This window comes from Pagrus major, chromosome 6, assembly GCF_040436345.1.
Source record: "Pagrus major chromosome 6, Pma_NU_1.0".
NCBI lineage: Eukaryota > Metazoa > Chordata > Actinopteri > Spariformes > Sparidae > Pagrus > Pagrus major.
Genome location: NC_133220.1, coordinates 31,912,156 through 31,938,986, shown reverse-complemented (window position 1 = coordinate 31,938,986; position 26,831 = coordinate 31,912,156). Strand labels below are relative to the sequence as shown.

Sequence of the window (26,831 nt, the reverse complement as noted above, 5' to 3'; positions counted from 1 at the left end):
ACACATACTAACTTAGATACAGCCGTAGATACAGTAAAGTACAACAGGCTATATTCAGTGGCACAAAACTAAAATGTCAAGTAGAAATTTGGCAAAACTCAGAGTTCATAGAAACACATCAGAGAACTGAAGGCTTATCACGGTTTAAAGGCACAAATCTACATAAAATAAACATAATAAAATCTAACATTCGTCCAGACAGTGCAGCATCTGAGTTATGTTAATATACGTTTACACTCAATTATATATTATTATTGCCTTAATACAATCATTTGCCATCTAACATTTAAGAGCTGACAATAGGTATACAGATGTGTCAACAGTTCACAATACAGTGGTTCTACAGTATTCCCACTTGTGTCCATTTTAGACGGATGTTGCTTCTATAAAGCCAAGCTGGGTGATGTTAATACAAGTGCAGCTCCAGGGAACAGTGTGCAACTACAGACCACAGTGAGCTGGCAAATATGGAGACCAAAGTGCAAAAAAAGTCCACGCTGTCCTCACCTTATTCTTTCCTTTTTGAGTCAGGTTGTGTCCACTTATGGTTTGCAACCTCTTATCTACAGTATGTCTTACATTTGTGCCTTGAAGGGATATCATGAGCACAGAAAACACTTGTTATTATATATGGGGTAAATTATCTCAATTTCAATCATTTAATTTGTGCAAAAAGAATTCTGTTCTCAATAAATATAGGTAAGTGTTTGCTATTACAGCATCTATGTTAGCACACAATAATAACCTCTGTCACTGTGGGTGCGTTCGTAAATCCAATCTGATACTGTAAACTAACATGACAGGGTGGCCTGCCCTCTTCCAGGTCACCACAGTGGAGGGGAGGTCATGTGGCTCAGGCACCTCTTGGCGATGCCTAAGCCTGCTCAGTCGTCTCCTGGATCCACACACTTTACATATATTATAATTTGTATCAGATATTTTGTCAATGCAACTTGTAAACTGTGATTTTGTTGTTCTTTTCTGTACATGCGACATCTATTGCATGTCTGTCTGTCCTGGGAGAGGGATCCCTTCTCTGTGGCTCTTCCTGAGGTTTCTTCCATCTTATTTTATTTATTTTTTTCCCTGTTGAAAAAGGTTTTTTTCCATCAACATGGCATGTTTTTTCTCACTCGAATCGAGGGTCTATGGACAGAGGATGTTGTTCACTGTACAGATTGTAAAGCCCACTGAGGCAATGTGATTGTGATTTTGGGCTATATAAATAAAATTGATTTGATTTTGATTCGGCTGTTCGAAGACTGAAAGCATGCTCTTTCTGTATGAATTAAAAAAACAGGTTAAACATCAGTCAATAATGCCATATTTTCCCCAAAATGTTGCCATTTTCTCTGTAACATTAACCTACAACTCAAATCAAACAAATAACCTGAATATGCCTGCTTGTCTAATGTAACATTAGCTAAATAACATTTCAACACAACACATTAACAATGACCAATACCTCTCAGCTAACTTAAGAAAAACAAAATTGCCTCTTTGATCCAAGCATGTGTGTTGAATAATTTTGGTTAACTGATTAATTAAGGACTGCCAAGACTGCTCTTGATGCTCTGCTGTTTGAGACTATTTATGAACACACCCACAGTTTTACCCTTTGACATGGTAAGTAATTAACAAGTCAGCTAGCTATATAAATATTACTCCAGCCAGGGTTTTACACACAGTACAAAGTATTTGGTGAGTTTAAACATGAAAAGGAACTTTTTTCAGAGGAACTATGACAATCAAGTTAGCCTGCTAGCTTAGTTTAGCTACTGTATGTAACAATAGTTTATTTTTTATTTTTACCCTAAATGGAGGTGGTGTTCAGACAGAAAAGGACATTAGCTGTTAGCTAGTTAGTTGTCTGTTCAGCTGAGCTCACAAACTAAATTTTTCTTTTCCCTCTCATCCCTGTACATTTGTGTAGCAGATGCATACAGCTCCAGGATATGTGCATTTTTTTTTCCTCAAGCAGAAACATTTTGAACTTGTGCGCATGTGGCCTCATGTCAGTTTGCATTGCCATGGGCTAACTCACTGGCAGTTTCCTTGGACTTTGTATGCAATCGTGCTGCCTCTATAATTTGCTTTGCACTCTGTCTAGACACACTAACACTGTGTCAGGTTGTGCAAGGCAAACTTGAGAAGACATGTTGGGGCGTCATGTGAGTTGCTGAGAAGTGAGTAAAAATGATTGAGAGCTTATTGCTATGCTCTATAATGACAATAGCAAACACAAATCCATTTGTTGAACACAGAAAATAAGTGGTCACATTAAATTATTCTTTGCGTAACAATTTGTCTACAAAATAAAATGTATACTCTTGCAAAACGGTATTTTTCTGTCCCATCACATCACAGTATTGAGGCACAAATATAACCTCCTGTGTCATCCTCACTTTCCTTTTAGCCCCCTAATGAACTTTGCAGTGTGTTTCAGCCACTTGCATATAGAGAACATTACATTCAGAGTGTACAGGACCATATGTCAGTGTCAAACTCCAGTCCCAGTAGAAGAGACCGTCAGAATCAGTCTGAAGCTCAGAGCCAAGAAGCCAGTCCCCAACAGGTCACCTAGAGCTGTGAGGTAGGGGATGGAGAAGTTGTCTGGGTCCAGTCCCCTTCGCCACAGCCATTGTACCATGAGGCTGGCCACATAAAGCAAAATCACCACCTGGATAATGAGAATATTAGTTTCAAAAGAGATCATTTTTTAATGAAGTCTTGAAAGATTACACAAAGCTTTTATCTGTTAATCTGACCTGAAGCAGAGCAGCAGACAGATAGCAGATGATGAAGATGGGGGTCATGGCAGTATGGCCACCCTGCAGGAGGTGAATGGTGTACAGGAAGAAGAGGTGACCCGGGACTACAAGGGTGACCAGGACTCTGGCTGATTTGGAATTCACATCTGGAGAAACACAGAATGAGTAGTAACCAGCTGTTTGATCTAGTGTGGCAGCTTTCAGTGAACTTCTAAAGAAATGTTATTGTGTTTCCTTCTACAGAAGAGGTACTGTTTGTTTTCCTGTGTGCTGGATTCTGTGTAGGTACTATGGCTAGCATTTTTTGTCATGCTTTGATTTTCAAATGAATTGCGATACTTTGGTGGAAGAGCCTGTGAAAAGAAGATTATTGGAGAGATGACTGGTGACATCTACCTTGATCCTGTGGCATTATTAAAATATTATTTCCATCAAACTTTGTTTCTTTCAACAATACTTATTTTGACAGAATAGTTAACTTCCGAAGTACGCTTATTTGTACTTGCTTGAGTCATTTCTGTAAGGTCTGTGGGCAGCTGGAACCAGCAGACTTAGCATCACAGTGTCCAAAGGTAACAAAATCTGCATACCAGAAAAAAGGCCAATAATTATATAATTAATGTCATATCTTGACATCTTTTAAATTGACATTTTTACAAGTTTTTGTATAGATTAACCAAACTAGCAAACTGTTACCTTTGGACAGAGCCAGGCTCTGTTATTTATCTTCTCTCATCTAAAGAAAATGAATAAACACATTTCCAAAAACGTCAAACTATTGCTTTCAGGTCTTTCCTCCAAGTGTTTACTTAGGAGGAAAAACATGTTGCTCATTTTCACTCCGTTATTCACTCCTTCCGCCATCTGCTATTGCTAGAGGCTTTGACAGCTTCATCTGCATTTATTCCAGAGGAGCCGCATCCTCGTGTTCATACCAATGATGATCCAGGAGATTCTCAACCTGAGGGCACATCAGGAAGAAGTCAAAGATAGCTGCTCTAGTTTTCTTGAAAATTGTCTTTATTTTAGATCAAAGCAGTGTTAATCATTCCTGTCCACTTGTATGCAAGCTGGAACAGCCATGCCTTGTTATCAGTCTTTTAAGTTGTTGTGGCTTAAAGGAAAAGTTCACCCAAAATTTGAAATTCTGTTACTATCTACTCGCACCCATGCTGATGGAAAGTCGGGTGAAGTTTCATAATCCACAAAACATTTCTGGAGCTTCACAGCAAAACAGCATTGCAGCATTCTCCTAAACAACTGCAGTAGATGGGGACTTGTTTTACAACTTAAAAAATAACCAAAAAGCAAACAAACATAAAGGGCTCCATGCAGCTCGTCCGGTGTAATCAAAGTCTCCTGAAACCCAGAGAACCCATAATGAATTGAAAAGACGTTTTTCGTCATCAACACATGGTCAAGCTCGTGCACCCATTTCAGATGGGGTGCATGCTAATGCTTTTAGCTTAGCAGCTATGGTGAAGTTTTTGTTTTTTTGTTGTTTTTTGCCCCATAAATGTTTTGTGGACCATGAAACCTGAGCCGACTTTCCATTGGCATGAGGGTTAGGAGATAATGACTGAATTTTTATTTTTAGGTAACTGTTCCTTTAAGTGTTTGCAAACAGTTGCCTACTTACATACCTCATAGAACAACATTAGCATTCATTTGGAGTTGTGTTTCTGGCCTCACGATGAATAAGTTTATAATTAATTCTTTGGGCTCTGATTTCGTCTCCACTGACTTCTTTGGTGAAGTTCTGTGTCTGGTTCTTTAGCTGGTAAATTTTTCACTATATTATTAATCAGCTTTACTTTATCTGTCCGTCCCTGGGCCGGCAGGATACTGTTGGTTTGATGGAGCGACTTTGCTGAAGTTTGCTGCTGGAAACATGACTGTATACTGTAAATGATGCTAAAACAGAGTAATAAAATGAGTGGAGCAGCAGATACAAACTATTGTCAATGAAAACTAGCTAATGCCTGATTGAAAAGTAATTTCATTTCCACTAATAGAGAAAATATTAATTAGATATGAAATGTATGTATTTTGTTCTGTATCTGACCTGAGGAGCAGAAGGTAGCACAGGGTCCAGGACAGTTCCCATTCATTTTAAATGGAAGAGCTCCAGGAACGCTCCAGTAGTGGAGGTAGGTGGACATTCTGCTCGCTTGGATGGCCACCAGATTTCCCCCTACACCTGAGTAGACGTAGAAATGAATTCCATGATAAACATTTAATAAAACCAGGAATAAGACAATAATAAATACGAGTGCATTTCAAGGCTAGACTGAATGTGGCAGTGTGTAATGTGTTTGTTGAGATGAAACCAAAATAACCTCCAGAACTTTTAAAATGTTTTTCATACCCAACGAAATTAGTTGGGTTTTTTTTCACCTTCACAGTATGTTTTAATATCTGCCTTTGTAAAATTCTTATAACACAATCACATACAATCTGCATCACCATCTTCAGTTGTTTAGCCATTGTTCTGTGATAATGCTGCAGCTGTACAAGAAGCTGAGCAGTCACAGTAGAATGAGAGTAAAAACTCTCGGAAAAAAAGACTCACTGTCCAAACAATAATTATGCTTGAAATCTATTCAGCAGTTATTCCTAACTCACATGGTCCCACAGGACTTTTTTTCTCTGAAGGCTTGGAAAAGGCAGTCTGGCTATTGTGCCATGTTCATTGTAACCCAGCTCTTCCCTCCGGCTGATTTCATTAGGAGCAGAACAAAACCTCTTGGCTCACAGAGCTTTGAAGCATATGGACCGTTGAGACAAAAAGGAGGGGTGTTTCTGGCAATGGTCGAATGTAACTAAGTACATTTTCCTTAAGTACAAATTTGAGGTATTTGAAGTTTACTTCAGTATTTGCATTTAATGTCACTTTATATTACAACTCAGAGGGAAACTTGTCAGGGAGTATTTTCAGACTGTGGTATTTCTACTTTTAACTTAAAGATCTGAGAATTTCCTCCCCCATGGTTTCTGGTGGAGGAAGAGCCCTGAATTGGAATGCAAATTAACTTCCTGTACTGGGACGGCAATACATGCCAGAGTCTTTGGTGGCACTGAAGCTGGCAGAAATGCTGCACGGGAGCCAGCGAATGCATAGTTGACATTCTGATCAGGCTTGTGGTTCATGTAAAGACCATTGTTATTCCTCTCTACTTAGTATGCTGCTTTGTGGGCACCAAACTTCAGTCAGTGAAGATCTGGTCCTACACGCCTCTCTGACAAGGAGGAGACCGTTCAACTTTAGAGGCACTTTAATACCTCATGATTGATGAAATTTGAGGCCCTTTTCAATAATAATGGGATTAGCTGCTGGGCGTCTGCATGCTCCAGCAAATTCCACATGACATCATTTGGCATGAGGATTTTTTTAATTGATAATAATGAAGCTTATTATGAAGCCTAAATGCCATTCTTCAAAGATTAGGACCAATGAAACACCAGGACCCTGAGTCCCAGCTCGGCTTACTCCCTCAGGAAAACATGCCAGTGCTCATTTCTTTGCTCAGAGCATGTGGAAGAAATGTCATGAATTGTTTCAGCTTTAATTGGGGGTTTTATATCCACTATAATATCGACTTCAGGCAGAAGTAATCAAAGTTATCATTATAATTTCATCCCTTGAGGCATCTAAAAGGATCCTGTTTTAGAAAGTGTCAACTTTGTACTCAAGCACATGCAGTTCTGCTAAAATTCAGCAGCAGAAGAAGTATTTACATGTGTTACTTAGGTAAAAGAAGTTATATCCCAGTGCAAAAGTACTCTGTTACAAGAAGAAGCCTTGTGGGGAAACATACCCTGTTATCATTCATGTTGGTTCGTAGAGCTTGGTGAAATCCCATAAGTCCCTGTACTACTCCACCCAATTTAAACCTGACTAGAGATCCAATCACCCTGGCTAATTGAAAACAACTGTTGTGGGTGTGCAATGCTTTTAATTTGCAAGTGACTATGGCTGATAAAAAATGTACTGACTTTGTTGAACATCTGACTTGTCCTCTAGTGCCTCCAGCAGGTCAGTGTTTTTACTTATCCTGTGAAACATCTCAATATCTAGTGGATAGATTGGTACAACATTTGGCACAGACATTCATGCTTCCAACAGAATGAGTCCTTATGACTTTAGTGATCCCCTGACTTTTCCTCTAGCACCACCAGAGGATTAGCAAGCGGTTTTAAGTGACATGTCTCAAAAATGCTGGATGGATGGCTATGAAATTTGGTACACACGTTCACACTCATCCCAGGATAAATTGGACTTTTTATCTACTGCCATCATCGGGTCAAAATTTCAATATACCCAATACTTAGTTTTATGCTATATAAAGATGGTGAAATACTGTATACGAACATTATACCAGCTTAAAATCAATGTTAGCATGCCATGGTTAGTATTGAGCTTGAAGCAAATACAGCATCCTAGACCTGCTAGTAACATGACTCTTACTGTAGTTTGATATATACATATATTTTAACAATAATTGTATTAGTATAATATCTATTTATCTATCCTTTTCACGCTCATGACAACTGATATGGAAGCAAATAACGACTTATCAATATCAAATTGTGAAATTTGATCACCATTTAATAATTATCGTTGAACTTAAAATACTGCTGGAATTATATCCCTGAAACATGCACTAAAAATTCTGATAGAAAGTTCCGAAATGTGGTTTTTGTGTCCACTGATGAAGGTCATGAGATGCAGCTGAAAGCTCTGGTAGAAAGTTGACGATGAATTAAGAATATTTTTGAAATTGAAAAATAAACATTGGAGCTCAATGTCTTCATGGTTTTAAACATTTAAGTGAATGATTTGTGCATTCGTATAACATGGTTATAAATGCTCTATGACACACTGGACATTAATTGTAATCAAACATTCATTAATTGTTTATACGCCAGCTGCCACCATGATAAGTTAATCATAAACATATTAATAAACATTAGAGTGTTACTTTTGTATTGAGTTTTGCATGCTTTCCACTCACCATTGATGACTGGAGTGAACACTGCCATACCCTCGTAGCTTGGATTGCTCACTGTCTTATCAAGAACCAGACCACCAATACTGGGAAGAAGACAACGTACAGTAAGTAAGAGTGGGACACCTGTGTGAAAAATCTAGTAGTCCCTTAATTGAATTGATTTATTTAAATTAAATAGACACATATTTTAATATGTCAAAGCGTTTGTGATCAGGACAAGAAAAGTTATTAAATTGTTGTGGACTGGTAGAGATAGTGTCAAAAGTCAGCTCACCTGCTGATAGACATGGCCAAAATGACAGGTTGCCAGCCTGACTTTAGGACCTCTCTGATTGGTGGGGAACGACGGGCAATAATGACCCACACTGGGATAAGTAGCAGGAAGAAGCCACACACCGCAGGAGGCAGGTACCACATGTCTGGAGAGCAACAGAGGATACAGCTTTCAAAATCTTTGATAACACTCTTCATAAAATATAAAAACTGCTGTTTGATAGATTTTTTTGAGAAAGGTACAAACAGTTGACAAGAAATAAGACATTCTGACCATGAAGGAAATGATGAAGAGGGCCTTTAACATGTCGTGCTGCTATCTACAATCAAGAGTGGACTATGCTGCCCTCTTCTGGCTTTACTACTCATCAATCAACACAATGTTGTTGCTCTGCAGTTGCATTTTGTATCACCCAAACTCATCTGAATTAGGTTTCAACCTCTTTGATCAATAAACCGGTGTCCAAACATTTCAGGTGGAGACTGCACTGAAAGTGATTCGCTGTGCTTTCTCGATGTAATGTGTGACCTCTGACCTTTGTAACAGAAAAAGAGGCTGCTGACCCCACCGAGCAGAGACAGAGTGGTCAGGTCTCCGAGGCTGGCAGCGATGGGCGTGGCCACATTATCTGGGTTGATGCCCACTTTCCTGGATCCAATAATCACTGCCACCATCACCAGACCTGACAAAGCACAAGATGAAGACTTAAAATAGAAGTTAAACATTCCACTGAGCTCATAAACTCGACTGTCCTCTGTGAGGCATTCTGTGTATCTACTGCATTATCAGTCTTTTACTCCTCTGCAGCAGTTTGTGCCTTTGACTGACCTAGAGACAGTGCAGCGATGAAAGCAGTCGTGACGCTGCTGGCACACAGGACAGCAGCATGGGTAATGTCCACTCGCCCCCTGGTCAGACCCCCAAGACCCACTGCTGCTACCGCTGCCAGGAAGCCCACAACTGTGGCCTGGACCTGAGGATGAAGGACAGAGAAAAGGATGCGAGGCTTAATTATTTATTCATGGAACATTCATATCTTTTTATCTGTCTATCCAACCATCTGTTTATTCCTCTATCTCTGTCTGTATCAGAGAGAGGAGAAAGCAAGTGGACAAAACATTAAGAGGAAGATAATGAAAGAGAAGTCTGTAAAAGTAGAAAAATGCAGTGCAAGACACAACTGTATGGAAGCCCAAAGTGTTAAATTAATGTAATACTATACCAACTATGATCCTACCCTCTCACTGAAGTTACACAGTGCAGAAACAAGTGATAGGGTGGCACAGTGGCTGAGACAGAGATGCCATTCACCCTATTACAAGACACTCAAATCAGATATTCTTGATGTGTCTGACTTGAAATTACGTCAGCTCAGAGGCTGACATAAACAGCTTTTCTTTCTTGGCTTCTCTTAATGACGGTTGAAATGATACTACTTGTATAAATAAATAAGAGGAGATGTAAATTTGCATGTCAGGAGCTAATTGGCTAATTTTGGCAGCAGCTAAGTTGAGTTGGGTTTGCTAGCTCAAGAGACAGGGGACATGTGATTGGCTCAAAGGTTCGAGGGTGGGGCATGAAAAGTGACATGATGACTTAAAAAGGGTCATTATAAAATAAAAGTGGCTATAGTCCTTTAAAATCGTAATATAAAAATAAACAATAAATAAATTGTATTAAATTACCTCACATGTTATTTTATTAACATCTTTCACGTTTTCTTCAAATGATTATCTATTTCATTATTCATTTAATGTTGATCATTGTGGGCCTCCATACTACCAGTTGAAAGCTTGTTGCTTTTTGAAAAACAGTCAAATTTGACTGGAGGGATCCTACATGAAGGTTTCAGAGGTCAACATTATACCGCCACACTGATATACTGTATATTCTACTAGATAAAGTACGATTTTTTATATTTTTTGGTAATTTCAATTATACCAAAATTACACAATTATCACAGAGAAAAGACTGAGGTAACACATTAAGCTGAAAATATCTGAAAATCTTCTGTTCCTCTTAACATTTGTTTCAGTTTCAGCATTGAATATGCCATTTCAGTTATACTTTTCAACATAAACTCACTAGCACTTTGCATGCGTGTACCTATTGTTGTTCAAACAATAGGTACACATATACAGCCAATAACTTACAATGGGAAATATAACTGACAATTTAGGACTGGGAATAGTTTTGCATTAGCTAGCTATAAACGTTCTTTTTTCCTTTACCTTTAGATTTAGCTCTCACACACAATATTTTATTTATCAAACTTTGAAAATAAATTCCAACAAACATTATGATCGCACCACAAACATAAAACTAATTCAAGTTTTTATTTCTGTCTACATTGTTGGGGCTCAGTTATGTTTTCTTGAAATATGTAAATGATAGCACCAAATAAATCTGTCAGAATCACACAGATGAATGCCTTCATTTGATTTAATGTCAAATGTGAGATCAGATTTCTTTTTTCTTTACTTTTTTCCATGTTTCTGAACCTTTAAAGACTTGAGGTCTTCACTGCACCTATTTTAGAACATACTGGGTCTACAGTTAACAGAATATATGTAACCTTCTGCATATACACCTTGTCGTTACCTTATAAACATCTGTCTGATTAATACCTTATTATACCTACTATTTGGAGACCATCTCTAACTCTTATCTTGAGTTGTATTTAATTGGCTGATAGATGATTGAGTGAAGTGTTTTGAATGAGAGGACGATCATATCATGCCAGCAATGCTTCTTGAGATAAATGGCATTGTCTTGAAGCCAGCACAGACACACCAAAGTGATGGAGTGTGTTATTAATAGGATGGAGAGTGTGCGGTGGAGCGGTGTATCACCTGAATGAGAGCCAGATTACAGAGCACCATCCTCCACTGCTGCTGAGCCTCATCCATCTGCCCCATGTTGGCCTGTGGGCAGAAACAACTTCACGTCATCACATATCTCTATTACATGATGCTGGAAATGGCTTTTAAGTTGTTTTCAAGTGTGATGGTGGAAATTGAATTCCCACAAGTTGCCAACATTACGTCAGAATTAGCCTAAGAAATGTTCTGATTCCTCCAGTGTGCATAGCTAATAAGTAATTATCACTCAGACTGTAGTCAGAAGGTTACTTGCTGAGGGAAAGTAATAGGACTGTGCCAGACTTCGTATTAAAATCAAATAAAAATCAAAAATCAAATAAAGAGTTTTCCTGTTATATAAATTGAAAGTAATTGTACTTTTCCCTTTTTGCATTTGTGTTCTGTACAGTATGTGTATGAGTGTGTGTCTGTGTGTATGCAAGTTTCCACTCACTGCTGTTGACAGTCTGGATGCCAATGTCATCTCCAGATTCCCCTTCAGCCCCACTAGAGCTGGCACCAAAATAAAAACCTCAGAGATCTCCTTAAATACCTCCCAGTGCTGAAAAACACCAGAGTGGTCTTTTAGTACACCTTCCACTCCCAAAAAGCTTGTCAAATACAGCCCACTGTTCAGTCACATCACAGTGAAACCACACTGCAACAAACGCTGTTAGTCAGCCAGGCTTTAAGCCTTGTATTCTACTTATTTAAACCTACAATAATCATTTTTTGGCCACTTCAGGGCAGCAGAAACAATGTATACATAACTTTGACATATCAAGCTTGTTCACACTGTCCCAACCTGGCTCTTTGGGCCATGACAAAACAGGAGACACACTGAATTAAGGAGGTCTAGTTGCCTAATTACACATCCAGCATTATAGAGCAACAGTTTCATTCATATAGACCTGATGTACCTGATGAAAATAAGCCCAATACTGACTCTTTTAACTCTTAATTTGGTCTCCACTAACTTCCTAGGGAGATATCTGACTCTTTAGCTACTAAATGCTCCATTATATTCAATACCTAGTCTCTAACTGTGTCTGTCTGCTGTTTGGTGCGTAGCAGGTAGCGTACAGTGGGTTTTTAAATCTTTTTCACTGTGAGCAGCTGCCTACTGAGGCTGAAAACAACTCTGTGGGAGCGTGAGATTGAACCAAAAAACAATGAAGTTGCAGCCCAGACACAAACAATGAGCTGAAATTCACTTTAAAGCTCTGTGAAGTCGAGGGTAGCTGCAGACATGTATCTGTAGGCTTAACACTATGAGCGAACCCTTTCACATTGTTTTCATATCGTCTTTTGATTAATTGTTATATAAAAATATAAATGTAACCAGTTACAAGAAAAATGTTAATTTCATTGCAGAAACACACACAAAACACACAATGAACCTTCAAAACATTTGCCAATAGTACATAAACTCCTGAGACCTTCTTCAGGGAACCTAAAAACCTGTTTTCTCAGAGTCCAAGTGTGTGTGACGTCGTCATACGTGAACACAAAAAATGTGCCAAAGTTAAAGCATTTGTGGTTACTTCACCTGAGAGTTTATCTGTCTGTGCAGTTCTGTCTGGGCGCTTCTCACAAGATTCACTTTTAAAAAAGAAGGGATGTCATGTACTCCCCTTCACCAAGACACATTTAGCAACATTTTAATCAAAATGTAATGGCAGGGGTTGTTTGAATTCACAGCACTGAATCATATCTGTCAATCATATTTCATTCACACCCACGCAGTCCTGATGAAGAAGGTTAGCTGAGGGTTATTTTGGTTCAATTCTTAATGAATAACACCGATGGTTGCTCAAAACTTTGAATGTTGCTTAGTCAGTTGTTAATATTTATTGTTACTGAATGTTATTTATGATGTTACTGTTATGTGTTATTATGTTATCTACTATGTACTGCACAATAGGTACCTATTATGAAGTTATACATGCTCTAAATGACTAATCATCGTCTCTTACCACCTCTCATATGCACCAGTGAATTTAGACAATCTGAACAGTTTGACAAGCGACGGTTCAAGGATTTGATGCATGCCTGTATTCCCGTGCACAGTAGCTCTTATGAAACCTGCTCTGTTGGCTCTTTATGCTTCAACTAGCAGCTGGCCGACCTGCTGCATAATTCAAGGTGCCAGTCGTGTCATGCTGCTGCTGAGGTATTTACAAGAGGAAGAGAGTTATTAGGTGGCTCGCTGCTGTCTGCTGTATGTGTCCTGAAGACCAGATATTATCAGATGTATAGTTAATCTGTATCACAGTTTTTAGTCAAAAGTTCTGTGTTTTTGTACTGCAAGATCTTCGATAACTATTAAATGACAGATTTAGCCCTCTAACAACTCACCACTGCTGTACTTTAAGGGTACAAGACCCAATGAACCTGTGGAACACAGGTGAATGCTGTCAGGAAAGCTTCACCTGTGTTATTCATAGTAGGTGTTTAGAATCTAATCATCTATTATTTAGTGTTCTAAGAAACTAATATTAATACAGTCCTGTAATTTCACATGCGCACACACACTTTGGAGTACTTTATCCCATACTTGCACTATATCCATGACTATCCCAGCTGCCACCATGCCCAGGCCGGACACCAGGTACGGCAGCAGGACCTGGAGTGTGATGATCCACGAGCTCTCTGGCAGGAAGCCGTGGGCCGATCGGGTCAGTCTGCATGAGAAGCCTCTCAGCTTCTTCCCCTGGAAACGCAGCTCCAGAGCCAGATGGGTCACGACCATGGCTGATCACTGTTAACCCATTCTTGCCTGGAAAGTGAGTCAGATTCCCTGTCTTCAGCTCACTCCAGGCTCTTTCAAAAGTCACAGAAGATGTTTTTTTAAAACGAAAATTGTGTTCCTTGAAGTAGTTTGACAAAAAAATGGTGACAAAGAAGGATTCAAGAAGCTTGTTTTGCCCTTCACCTGTCACTCCAGTACTGGTAGGGCAGCAACACAAAGTATTTTTGGGAATGGTGAACGAGGCGGGCGAAGCTTCTTTCATCCACTTGAATGGAGCACACACACACATATAAAGATACGTACACACACACACACGCAGGTCCACTTAACTGCAGGTCTGTGAGGCCTCTTATGACACTCTGCTGCTGACAGACCTCCACACACACACACGCACTCACTACAGCCACACACACACTCTCACACTTCCTCTCCTCATGCCTCACTCTTCAGCAGCCGGGCGGCCGAGGCAGAGCGCTGGAAGCCCGGTCTCTCGCGGGGCCTGAAGAAGGTCCAGGTCCTGTAGGACAAGGACATCCAGAAGGCCAGCAGCTTCTTCTCAGCCCTGCTGTGCTGCCACTCCTTCTCCTCCTTCTCCCTCCACACCTCCTTCTCTTTCTCCTCGCCGCTTGGCTGATGCCCCGTGTGAGCTTGACCACTCTGAAGCCCCTTCCTCATTTTGATCAGGGGAATGCCGGGATGTCCGTCCAGGCTGGGAGCTGTGTGAAGGGACAGTGATGGACGGTGTGATGTCTGAAGAAGTACGCCGATGGTCGTATCACTGCCAGGGCTTCCCTCTGATTCCAGACGGATAGATGAGTCGTGACAGTGCTCTGTGGTGGAGGGAGGGACAAGACGGAGGACACTGTGTGTGTCTGTGTGTGTGAGGGGGGAAGATGCTGCAGACGTCTGAGTAAAAACAAGGTGACCCGACTGTATCAGGACTCTTCTTTCTTCAGTTTTCCCTCGTTTTCTTCTCAGACCAGTTCAGAGGAGACTGCAGTTGTTCTCTCCCCCTCTTTGATAGCTCCTCCTTTCCCTGCTCGCCAATGTCCTCACTATAAGTGGCTGACGCACTGAGCAGCAGCAGGTGCTGTACCTGTCACCAACACGTGGTGCTGCTGCTGCATGGAAAGGACACAGTTTATCCTCTTTGATTGGAGGAAACACACAGGCTGCCACTTACTGTCCCCCTGGAGTTTTTCAGTCCGTCAGAGTTCATTACGTCACTCTTTCAGTCTTTGTTATGTAATTTGCTGTTCCATTATACAAAAACATTTGCCAAGGTCTGGCACACATAAAAATCAATAGCCTCTATGTACACCTGAACTGATATTTAGGTGTAAAAGAAAGACAGAAATGAAACAAGTTTTGACACTTTTTTCTAGTTTTTAGCCTCTCCTAACTCCTCAGTTCACACACCATATAATGTAAGAGAAGGGAGGAACATACACCTAAGCTATGCCCTTAGTAAAGCTATGTCCTCACATACACATAAACACACGCACACAAACACACACACAAGGGCAGTGACTCAGCTGAAAAGTGTCCTTGAGACATGGCTTGGAGTGGGCGCTCCACTCTCCGCAGCGCCCCCTCCTGACACTGCTTGTAAATTGAATTGTGAAGCAACAGCTGCTAAAGATTGATGACTGGAGGTTTATGATGTTTGTACACATGCATTAAGGAGTCAGATCACTCAGTGGGGATAGAGGAGTTTTCTGTCTCTTCTTGAAGATCACTATTTTTCATATTTTGGGTAACTGACAGTAAAAATCATTTGCCAGAATGACAGGGTGAGACATGATAACATGCAGCTTTGTTTTCAGACAAATTCTGAACTCAGGCCTTCACTGTCAAACAGTATGCAATAGTAAGGCAACCAGAAATGCTTTTTGTAACTCCTGGACCTGTCATCACTTCTCATACAGTCCTAATGTTTGTATTGGCCTCTGTCCAAATACAGTAGCAGCTCTCCTGTGAGTAAGTAGTGAATTACATCACAAAAAAGGAACTGGGAAATGGCTTTTGATTCATGTTCTGTGCCATCTGTCCTAATTTGTGCCTCATTTTGTTCAGTATTAATCATTAATCAATATTTGAAATAGTACTTAGAATATAAAGTAATGAATAAATTGTGTAAAATGTATAAATAAAATAATTTGTGAAATAAATTTTAAAAACTCAAGTTATTGTAAAATGTTATTTCGCCATTTTTATTTTAATATAAAAAAATAATTTCAAAATGCTCTTTTCCAAAACTCTTGGAAACTCTTCCATTCTTTCTATTTGATAATGTCACTGTTTTATGGTCGTGTTTAGCTGAAGCTAGCAAGCTTAACGAATGCTACCAGAACTAGCCACTTAGCTCGTTAGCTAAAGGGCAACAACAATATAAAAGTAATTCTGCATCAACTGTCGAGCTGCTTGCTGCTGCTCTAAATGAACAAAGTACTCAGGAAGCAACAGTGGGTTTTATTTAGCTAAAAAAAGCTACACATGCTACCTACCTGGCTGACCTAGCTGACTAGCTATCTAGACGGGATAATGAGCTTGGTTTATCAGCAGCATCACAATAAAGAGCCAGTGTTAACAGCAGGACAGCAGCAGGCTAATTCAGAGCTACCTCAGCTGTGTCTCAAGAGGGTCCAAATGTGGACTGCATGTCTGGGAACACTGGTTAGAGCCAGTGGAAGGAGAGCAGGGTTCCCATACACCAACAAAGCACAGCAGTGCCCCAAACATCACAATCTTTTTAGCATGTTTTTTTAAGGCTAACCTACGGAAGCCCTAAAGGGTTATGCATTCATACATTTTATTTCCTCCGTTTTCCCGTGATAACGTGTTTTTTTTCATTTGTTTTCTCGAGATCTCGATTTATTATCTCGAAATAACAACTGCCCGAATTAATTATATCTCGTTATCTCGGGAAAACAAAATTTCGTTATCTCGAGATCTTGAGAAAATTATCTCGTTATCTCGGAAAAAAGGCAGTTGTTATTTCGAGATAATAACTCGAGATATCGAGAAAACAAATGAAAATAACACGTTATCACGGGAAAACAAGATAATTTTCTCAAGATCTCGAGATAACGAAATTTTGTTTTCCTGAGATAACGAGATATAATTAATTCGAGATCTCGAGATAACGAAATTTTATTTTCCCGAGATAACGAGATATAATTAATTTGAGATCTCGAGATAACGAAACTTTGTTTTCCCAAGATAACGAGATATAATTAATTCGAGATCTCGAGATAATGACTGTGATATGATAGGCCTGAGATTATGGAGACGCCCAGGACATCGTAGCTGGTCAGCTATGTAGTAAACGACGACATCAGGCTCACTTAGATTGCACCGCCGATATAGCTGAAGCCTTGCTAACCGTCTTTTTAGATTACGCACACTAATGTGTATATTATTTGTAATAGGAAGGCACAATGCTATTTCAGCCTGTGTCAGGCCTTAATTGAAAAGATATGTGACATGGTGATCGATATGCTCCTGCTCCTCTGACATTGCTACACTGAATGATGTTTCCTGCAATGATTTAATATACTACACTATCATTTTGTTTTCTCAAGATCTCAAATTAATTATCTCGTTATCTCGGGAAAACAAAGTTTCGTTATCTCGAGATCTCGAGAAAATTATCCCGTTATCTTGGGAAAATGGCAGTTGTTATTTCGAAATAATAACTCGAGATCTCGAGAAAACAAATGAAATTAACTCGTTATCACGGGAAAACGGAGGAAATAAAATGTACGAATGCATGGCCCTTTAGGGCTTCCGTACTAACCCAAATGTTAGCTTCTATAACTAACATCATAACCTGCATTTAATATCAATCACGTTGTATTTTTAAGGTAACAGTATTTCTGTCACACCTACAAGAAAGAACATTTAGCTAGTTACATGACATAAAACATTACGTTAGCACTACTAAAAGACGTGATAAATTAAAATAAAAAGTAAGTGGTGCAATTCAGGTATGGGGAGCCTACTCTGCTCTTCCCAGTTGCTTGCAGGTCCACAGACATGAAGTCCACAGTCCATGCTAACTGGCTAAATTTGGTAGCCGTTGTTTAATACTTTCTTAATGTATTTCTCAGATGATTGTATCATTTATATATATTTCAAAATGTATTCATATGGTAATCTGTTGTCTTCCTTCTTAATTCAATATCGACCACAGTGGTTCCACAGACTTAGTTTAATATACAATTCAGTTTTAACTGCATGTTAACTTGCCTTAATCTGCAACTCATGATGCCTGGGATCCCAATGCATAACTGGATACTTGTACTTAATTAACTTGGAAATTCATGTGTTGCTGTACCTTATTGCAACGACCTGTTAATTTATTCTCATGGGGCAGGGTCACTTTATAGACCGATTAGTTCACTGTGACCTCCAAACCCACAGCACCAGGTCACAGCTCAGTCCATTCACCTCAGAGAGACACCAAGAGTCAGAGAGATGACATGAATGGACAGATATGGTTACCTTGGTGGACCTAAGCAGTCTTTCTTCCAGGTGGGAATATTATTTGATCATATTCCTGTTATTACGAGCTCTTTCATAGTCAGACTCTTAAGAAATAATCTAACAAGAACGAAGAACTCTTCCTCACTGTATCAGCAAATACACTTTAACGTGATTAAGGTATGGAAGACTTTTGCCATTGAATGTGATTTTTGCTGCAGATGACCTGTCCTACTGTCGTCCATGTACATATGATCTGTACTGATGTCACAGAGCTGTGTGAGTCAGCTGTCACTGACCTGCACCTGGTCCAGCAGCATGCCAGCCATCACCATGCCCAGCCCGGCCAGCAGGTATGAAGGCAGCACCTGGAGGCAGATCACTCTGGATGACTCTCTGGAGGAAACGTTGAGCTTCTCTTCCTCCATGTTGTCAGGAGAGCTACTGCTGCAGAGATTCATGTCTGGTCTGCACAGCTGCCAACTTTCTGTGCTCATTCAAACCAAACTGTTGCCAACTAGAAGAGCCCAGTACTGTTTGTCTTTAGGTTTGTCAGCCTGCCCTGCCCTGATCTATCTACCTCCATGGACTCACACATACCTGATATAATTTACAAATGCTAGATTGACAGAACGAGGCACTTTATACCACTGTTTTACCATTATATCATTATTAAGACAAAATATCTTATTTTAGTCAGTAAGTGCAGCACCGTGTGGCTGCGTTGTCGATAAATGTAAGACAATGGGTTACATCATAATTGTGAAACAACATATGGCATAAGTACACCTCAACTTCCCACAAAACACAAATCTGCATATTTACTCTCAATATATGCATAAACAGGAGGTCAGATGAATTGAACACCACCATAATACTGCACATTTACATACTGTAGATTAAAGAAAACTATTGAAATATTTAACGCATATGTATTTAAAAAAGGGTTAGGGTGAGTTTGATGTACTTTAAGTTAATTTATGCATGTAAAGACCACACTGAACTATTCCCCTATTGTTATAATATTCAAAGTCTTGCAGATTAGGATGCAGCAGGTTTATGTAGACTCTTAAAAGGTGTGTATAGATAACCAAACAGACTTTACATGAAGACCACTTTTTAAGATATTCATTTACAAACAACACCAAATAACATCATGAATGTCAACCTCTATTTACTTGGTCCCAGTGAAGAGATACTATGTGAAATTATGAGATACTAAACCAAATTTATGAAACACTAAATCTATAATTATGACCAAGGGTGTGTTCATAAATAGTCACTCCAGTCAAAGCAGCAGAGCACCAAGAGCAGTCTGTGTTTCATGAACAGGTAAAAATGGCAGTCCTAGCTAAATGTAGCAACGGGTGAAATAAACAAAATAATTCAACACACATGAACAGACCTTATTGTCGTAAGCATGTTGTTAAAGTAGTATTTCTCATCAGCTCTAACGTTGCCACCCTGTTACTGTCGACAGGTTCTTGCAGAAGAAGTGCTAGATTTTGTATTATGATACGTCATTTTAACGTTCATCCATTCTTCAACAGTTGACTGTCGTTTTAGTGAAGAGAGTCAGATCGGACTAACCAAAAGTATGGATTTCTAATGGGATACTAAGTCAAAATGTGTTTTTTAAGTAGTTTGTGTCTTGAACATTTCAATGTGTCCCCTTTCACGTTCAGTGTCAAAGCCAAGATGTGTCCATTTCTTATCTATTGGCTGTGCCAAGCCTTCTCCACAAGGATACAAATTGGTACATCTCACAGTATAATCATCTTGAAATTTAATGCTAAAAAAACACAACAACACTCAAACATTACTATACTGGGTCACAATGTCAACAACTAAAAGCTCTACATTTCACAGAGTTAGTTTTTGGTTGTTTTTCTGGTCGCTGTCAATCAAAACAGTCATATAGTATTCTGACAACAGGTTTCATGTCAGTGACCATAAAGGCATCTCCAGAGAACAGACGCAGCTCACCCCTACCTGCTATAAATATTCACTCTACACCTCCCATCCCGAGCTAAGGTCTCATGTTATATGTCAAAGGCTCAACTCAAAGCGTGGCTGCCATAGATCACAGTTTGTTCACCAGACCCAGTTTTGGTTGCAGTAACTGCTCACTCGCTTCAAAGGAACGTGTTGTTCGTCAAGTCTCACTAGATCATCTGCTTTCGGGGGCTTACGACTGCGTCATTATTTTTTGCTCAAGATGTTTGGTTTGGCTTCCTGCGGAGTCTTACTGGCATTTGCTGGCAGAGAGGCAGGCTCATGTCTGTCATCTGGTGGCAGTTGGGTTTGTAGCAACGTTGCTTGCAGACACTGAATAAGGTCGATGCAAGAGGCTAGCTCAACAACAGAAGACCAGAAGTCTCTGCTGTAAAGGTTTGCTCTTTCGTGAACATGTTTAGCATGCAGCAACATTTGTATTGCTTTAGATTTTAAGCTTCTGACTGATGTCTTCTCAAATGATTCTTTTTTTGTCTATAAAACTACTGATTGTAACAGGATCTTTGCATGTGCAGTTTGAAAAACTACTGTTTGTGATTAGGTTATGCATCGGTTGTGTTGTTTCTCAAGGTGTGTTTAATGTGAAGATCATGGCTGGGGCTTGTGAGAAATGGAAAGAGAGAGGTTCTGGTGAGAAGAGTGGGACCCAGACTCAGTTCATCAGTGGCTCCAGTAGCGTATCCACCACTAAAATGACTACCATCCGTCTCCGGGACATTTATGATCCTAAGCCTCAGACTCCCAAGGCCCCGGTGCGGATCCGCCCTCCAGGTCCTAGAGCTCCCCCAGTAAAGGAACCCAGTTTAAAGCAGACCTCACCCAGTGATCCCCCAACCAAGACAATCATGAGGAGGCGAGCTCAGTCTCTTCCTTCGTTACCAGAGAGGAAAAGGGAACTCAGGAGCCTGCAGGTACGCTTTGTGGATTCATTGGGCATCGAGTTAGAGGAAGTTAAAGTCTTCAAAGTTCAGGAGCACCCCATGATACCCCAACATGTTATGTTCAGACTACTGATGAGCTCCGAACTGGCTTTCGGGAAGTCATTGGAGCTCTCCCTGCCTTACTTCAAACCTTGTTTCCCTGAGAATATGGGAGCTCAGCCAGACTTCCTGAAGCGTCTCTGCTCTCAGAGTGTGTGTCTGGAGCAGGTCCTGTGTTCAGATCAGGGGATAACAGGGACTATACATGTAATTAATTTAGCTTATGAGAAAGAGGTCACAGTGCACTACTCTTTCACCAACTGGAGGACCCTCACAGAAACAAGAGCATCCTGGGTATCCAGTGGGTACCGTGCCAAGTGTGACGTTCCAGAAACAGATATCTTCAGATTTCGTCTGCCTGTCCCACCCTTCATTCTGCAGCCAGGAGCCATTTTAGAATTTGCCATCTGCTTCCATGTAAGAGGATCTAATTACTGGGACAACAACAATGGACAAAATTACAAGCTGTCATGCCACAGCTACAAGGTGACTGTGCCGAGAGAGTGTGAGGACAGCATGCTGCACTTCACCTGAGCGTCCACACGGTGGGGCTGACACACCTGATTGCCAAATATGGGTGACAAGCATAATGCTGTACTGTAACTATTAGAAGTATGTTTCTCTTTTCGTTTACTTACTCTATGTTTCTACAATTATGACGTACTGTACCACATTATACTGCGCTTTGATTTTTTATATTAAGGTCCTTGTAATACATTTATTTTATTTTAAAAAAAGGGGACAATGCACATTAATTTACATGCGCACATTTACATGATAGACTCTGGTGCTTGTAATAATTGTTAGTTAATAAAAACCCTTATAAGTCATCGTTAGAAGCTTATTAACATCAATAAGACTATTTATGTGTTAATAGCATCATAAACATGATTATTGTAAGATTATCAGACATTCTAAAGCACTTATTAGAACCATGTTCTAATAAGTTTATTAAGAACGTTAATACAGATCCATAAATAAAGTGGATAATCAAGAGTCCCTAACAAGGCTGTTGTTTAGATCTGTTAGCTGCAAAAAGCTTAGTTAACTGCTAATAAATGCATGATAAAGTATGTATTCATCTTAATTCACTCTAAAAAAAGGCTTAGATTGCAATATTATTACAAAGAGTTATGAGAAATACTTAAGGCTTTTAACATTCTTAAGCAGTCTATAACAATACATATGTTGAAAATGCTAATTAACACTTATATCCGAGAATCAGAATCAGAATCCTTTTATTGTCATTGCACAAGTGTACAACAAAATTCTAGCAGCATCCGAGTATTTCACACAACATAAAATAGAGTAAAAAGTACAAGGTAAGTAGTGCAATGTAAGTATAAAAATATAAATAAGTATGTGCAGTGGTGCAGATTGTAAGTATGGAAGATATGGTCTTATTAATGTTATTTAGCATCTTATAAGGACCTTATTACCCATTAAATAATACTGATTACAAGGGCCTTAATATGAAATATGAAGCGTAACCCAGTACTTCTCCTCCAATACATTTCAAGGCAAATATTTTATGTTTTTTTTTTACAATGTTTTTTAAAAAAAATGTTTATGATCAGTTCATAAAATGTGTATCAACAAACCCAACAATTTATAAAGAAGTTAAAATGGATGCCACCTCAACCAGCCAAAATTCTGCTTATATGTTAATACATGTCATATACATTAAGCTGAAAATACTTTTACTGAAGTAACATTTTGAATTCAGGGGTTTTCTTGTAATAAAGTATTGAAGCGCTGTATAGTTATACTTAAGTAAAAGATCTGAATACTTACTCCACTTCAGATTAGAATATGCTCTAACCAGGAAGAACTCAGATGAAGACTTTAACACCAGAGAAATACTGGAAACACTAGAATGGTCATAGGTTTGGGAAACATTGGAGGACGCCAGAACTTTAGTTTTAAAGGGGTTAATGCAGTTTATGAATCCTGCTGCCTTGGGTGATTTGATAATTTAATATTGTGCAATATTGTGATTCTGAAAGTCAAATGAGGGGTGTTTTTGTATTTCTAGAGTTAAAGCTGCATCTGCAAGAAAATGTACCACTGTTCTTAATGTTATTTTGCATTACAAATCAGCTTCTAATACATCCTTATGGTTTGATATAACACATTAGAATGCGTACAGTGAAACATCAACATCTGTTTAGCTTCTCCACACATTTGTAGCTCACCCCTTAAAGGACTATGCCATCAATTTAATTGTGGTTCAAAGCTCCAAAAAGCACATCGCCAACCACACATCCAGTTTAAAATGTTATTTTTCTGTTAAAAAAAAGTCTCTGGCTGAAGCTGAGAAAATCCAGATGACATCACAGCAGTATAAGTAAACTGAAATTCAAGTGTACAACCCCAGTTTTAAGTTGGGATGTCGTGTAAAACATAAATCAAAATCAGAATGCAAACAAACTGTGTTACAATAGTTTCACGATGTGTCCCTGAGCCCATGTGCGTAGTAATCTCCTTTATACAATCATGCATTTCCAAAAGTGGTGAACCTCGCCCCCATCCTTGCTTGTGAGCGACTGAGCCTTTCAAGGATGCCTCTTTCATACCCAACCTGTTACCAGTGAACCTGTTTACTTGAGTGACGTGGAGCATTCCAAACCTTCCCCAGTCTTTTGTCACCCCTGTCCCAGTTTTTTGTGACATCTTGCTGGCATCAAATATCAAAATAAGCATATATTTACAAAGATCAATAAGTTTGATGACGCAAAATGGGTCGAGCACCCTTTTAATATATTACGGTCTGCTTCAAGTCATGAAAGGATTTCTGTGGTACTGCTAGGCTTTTACGTAGATTAAATCCCTGCCACCTCTGTACAGACCTACAAAAGAATTTGCTGACTTGGCACTCTAGCAAGTCTGGTGACCCAATTTAATGATTGACAGTCTGAGGTAAACAGCCACTACTTTTGTTTCTTAACACAGAATTTGCACAACACTACAAATCCATATTTTTTCCTGATTTCACACAAACGAGGCGACTTAATGATCCGCTGGCGACCTGAGCAGCTTGTTTGTTGGTACTCTACTTTCAGCTGTGATCAACAGGGCCTGACCTCATTCTTCTGGAGCTTGTTTGTGTTTATAGAAGAGGACTGCGGGGAGCAGCGTTAGCTCTTCTGTTGCACTGTGACCAGCTCTGTTAGATTCCTCACAGCACTGACCTTTCACTTAAAAGTTTCCACTGATATCGGAGGCCGGATTCCAGACAACTTTCTGGCAGGGCGTAATGTTTGGCTCGTAGCAGGGCATTCTTCCATCTGCATTACTCACTGCAGCTGTATGGCATGCTTTAAACATGATAGCAGCTATCCCAAAACATTACTGAGCATGTCAAGCCTTAATCCATGATCCACCAGTCAGAGAAAACTAAAATAAAGCTGCTCATTAAAGGCTCAGTCTATGATCCAAATGTGAAGAAAAGGTAAAACTAAAGAAAAATATCCTTTAACAGTTCTTTAATTACAAACTTTAGTTCATTTCTTTTGATGATTTGTTTACATCCGTAACAACTGTAACACAGGCCCATACATTATCTTCAATTATGATCTCTTGCGGAAAAAAAAAAAGTAGATTTAAAGTTTTAAATCAAACCCCTGATGTATAAATGTGACCGTCATTACAATTTATGGGTTCTTAATAACTGTTTAGGGTTTGAGAAGAGTGGATTAAAATCCTATGATGTGCTAAGTGTGCATGCACATTGGTGATTGAAGTGCAGCTCTGTTGCAACACCGAACACTCATCAACCGCTCACTCTAGGAACGCTAGCAATTCCATGTGTAACTTGAAGCAGTCGGATGTTGCACTTATTGGACACAAGATGGCACCATTGTTCAAATCCCAGACCCTACATGTTCCAATCAAAGTAAATGTCAAGGTGTATTCACATTTTTTTGGAAGAAGTATTCAGATCCTCGAAGTAAAAGTAATAGAGTAAAACTACTATAATACAAGTAAAAGCCCTGCATTCAACAGAAAAGCTCCAGTCAATATGTATATATGTTATTATGTTGTCAGATTATAATGACTGTTGGTGGTTGAGGTAAAGCAAAGTTTAGCTACTTTTTATACAGTTTGGCAATTGGGTGTTGGATAATGTACAGTTTTAATAATGTATATTATGTAGAATCTTAATCTGCAATGTACCATAACTAGTAACTATAGCTGTCAAATAGGGCTGTCGCAATATCAGATGTTCACTACAGGGTTATCATGGCCAAACAAATTCAAAATAACACTATAATTGTGATATCTTTGCTAAATTAACAAAAAAAGCAGTCAAATCCATCTTTTACTTTGTTTACTGTGTGTTTTGTCTCTTTTTTGGCAAATTGAACACAAGTGCAGAGAGGTGATGAGAGGGTCAGTACTCATAACCGTACAAAGCGTACAAAAAGAACAATTACACTTTAAGATCCACATGTCCTAGCATCTGCGCTGTATTATTCACATGATATTATCGTGTGTGTTATTAATGTAAAATCAAAATACCAGTTTTTAATTTCACAGTTATTATCTGTCAAATCAATGTGGTGGAGCAAAAAGTACAGTTACCTTTGAAAGGTAGGAAAGAAAAAGTGGGAAGTAACTTAAATGGAAACACTCAAGTGAAGAACAAGGACCTCAAAATTGTAAGTGCCTGAGCAAATGTAACCTTCCAGCGCTTTTTGGTTCTAAACAATTCCAGTGAAGAAACTTTATGAATGCACATTGTACACATCAGTCCTTCTGTTGAGCTTTACTGAACAAATTCACTACCACAGTGAGTGTATGATGGAATCAACGGTAACCTTAAAGTGACAGCATCATCTGTTATGATAAAAAAAGACTGTGTTGTAGTATTTTGGTTGTAGATTGGGTGATGGGCTGGTTCACCTTCATTATCCCATCACTGATTCCTGATTCTTCTATCTGCCTTTAGGAAGATTTGTAGAAACATTTTACAGTGACATAACCCTCTGTTGTTGTTGTTGTTGTCTCATGCACTTGGCTCATGCTTGTAATTACTGGATTCACAGACGATGACTTATTTCACTGTAGCAGGTATTGTTAGGTGCAGTAGATAAAGGCGTGTGCGTCACAGTAAACTGCAGAAAGTCTTAGTGCTTACAGGCTTTATTACATCCTCTAAACCTTTTACAGTTGCACCAGAGACGAACACAAACATGCCCTCTTTACTTCGGGGCTGCTTGGTTTTCATCGCTCTAACATGGCGCTCGTTTGTACGGATGTTCTTCACCAACAGTCTAGGCTGTCATGCCAGTGTGTTGTTGGGGCACACATCCATGCAGCCTTGCAGCGCTGTGCCTTTATTTGGGGCTGTCATCTTGTGCTTATTGCCGGTAGTTATATAAGAAGGCACCATATTAGGAGCCAACATGATGCTCAGTAGTGACGTTTTCCCTGGGGACTGGCTGGGATTGAAATGTAAAAACTGATGCATCATTATTCCCAGCGATTATGAGTTACATCATTAAATCACCATTACGGTTGGTGTGATTTGGAATAAAAGAACTGTGTCACTTGTAATATTTGTTTGTTGTGAGTCTCAAGTGTAAGGCTGATTGCCCCATATGAATATTTATTTGTTGAAGCAACATTTTAATATGAAGTTAATGTGTGGTTAAAAATAACATCTATGGGTGCTCAG

The 26,831-nt window shown here is 39.3% G+C and overlaps 2 protein-coding genes across 3 annotated transcripts; one reads left to right on the top strand and one right to left on the bottom strand.

Moving 5' to 3' along the window:
• Window positions 1–198: 198 nt before the first annotated feature.
• Window positions 199–18,583, bottom strand: LOC140997749 (solute carrier family 41 member 1-like). Of its 2 annotated transcripts, none has more exons than XM_073467745.1 (10): window positions 18,455–18,583; window positions 11,373–11,480; window positions 10,910–10,981; window positions 8,886–9,030; window positions 8,593–8,739; window positions 8,058–8,202; window positions 7,787–7,866; window positions 4,837–4,971; window positions 2,769–2,917; window positions 199–2,680 (listed from the first exon to the last, which is right to left on the bottom strand). In XM_073467745.1, exons 1-10 carry the CDS (start codon window positions 18,581–18,583, stop codon window positions 2,501–2,503), a joined length of 1,290 nt encoding a protein of 429 aa, XP_073323846.1. In that variant the 3' UTR covers window positions 199–2,500. The 2 variants fall into 2 exon arrangements, with proteins under 2 accessions (XP_073323846.1, XP_073323845.1); XM_073467744.1 differs by lacking the exon at window positions 18,455–18,583 and adding an exon at window positions 13,476–13,670.
• On the top strand, window positions 16,331–21,685 carry ppp1r3db (protein phosphatase 1, regulatory subunit 3Db). Its single transcript, XM_073467747.1, is given in 2 exon segments — window positions 16,331–16,372; window positions 20,828–21,685. Coding segments are annotated over 2 exon segments (900 nt in total).
• Window positions 21,686–26,831: the final 5,146 nt, after the last annotated feature.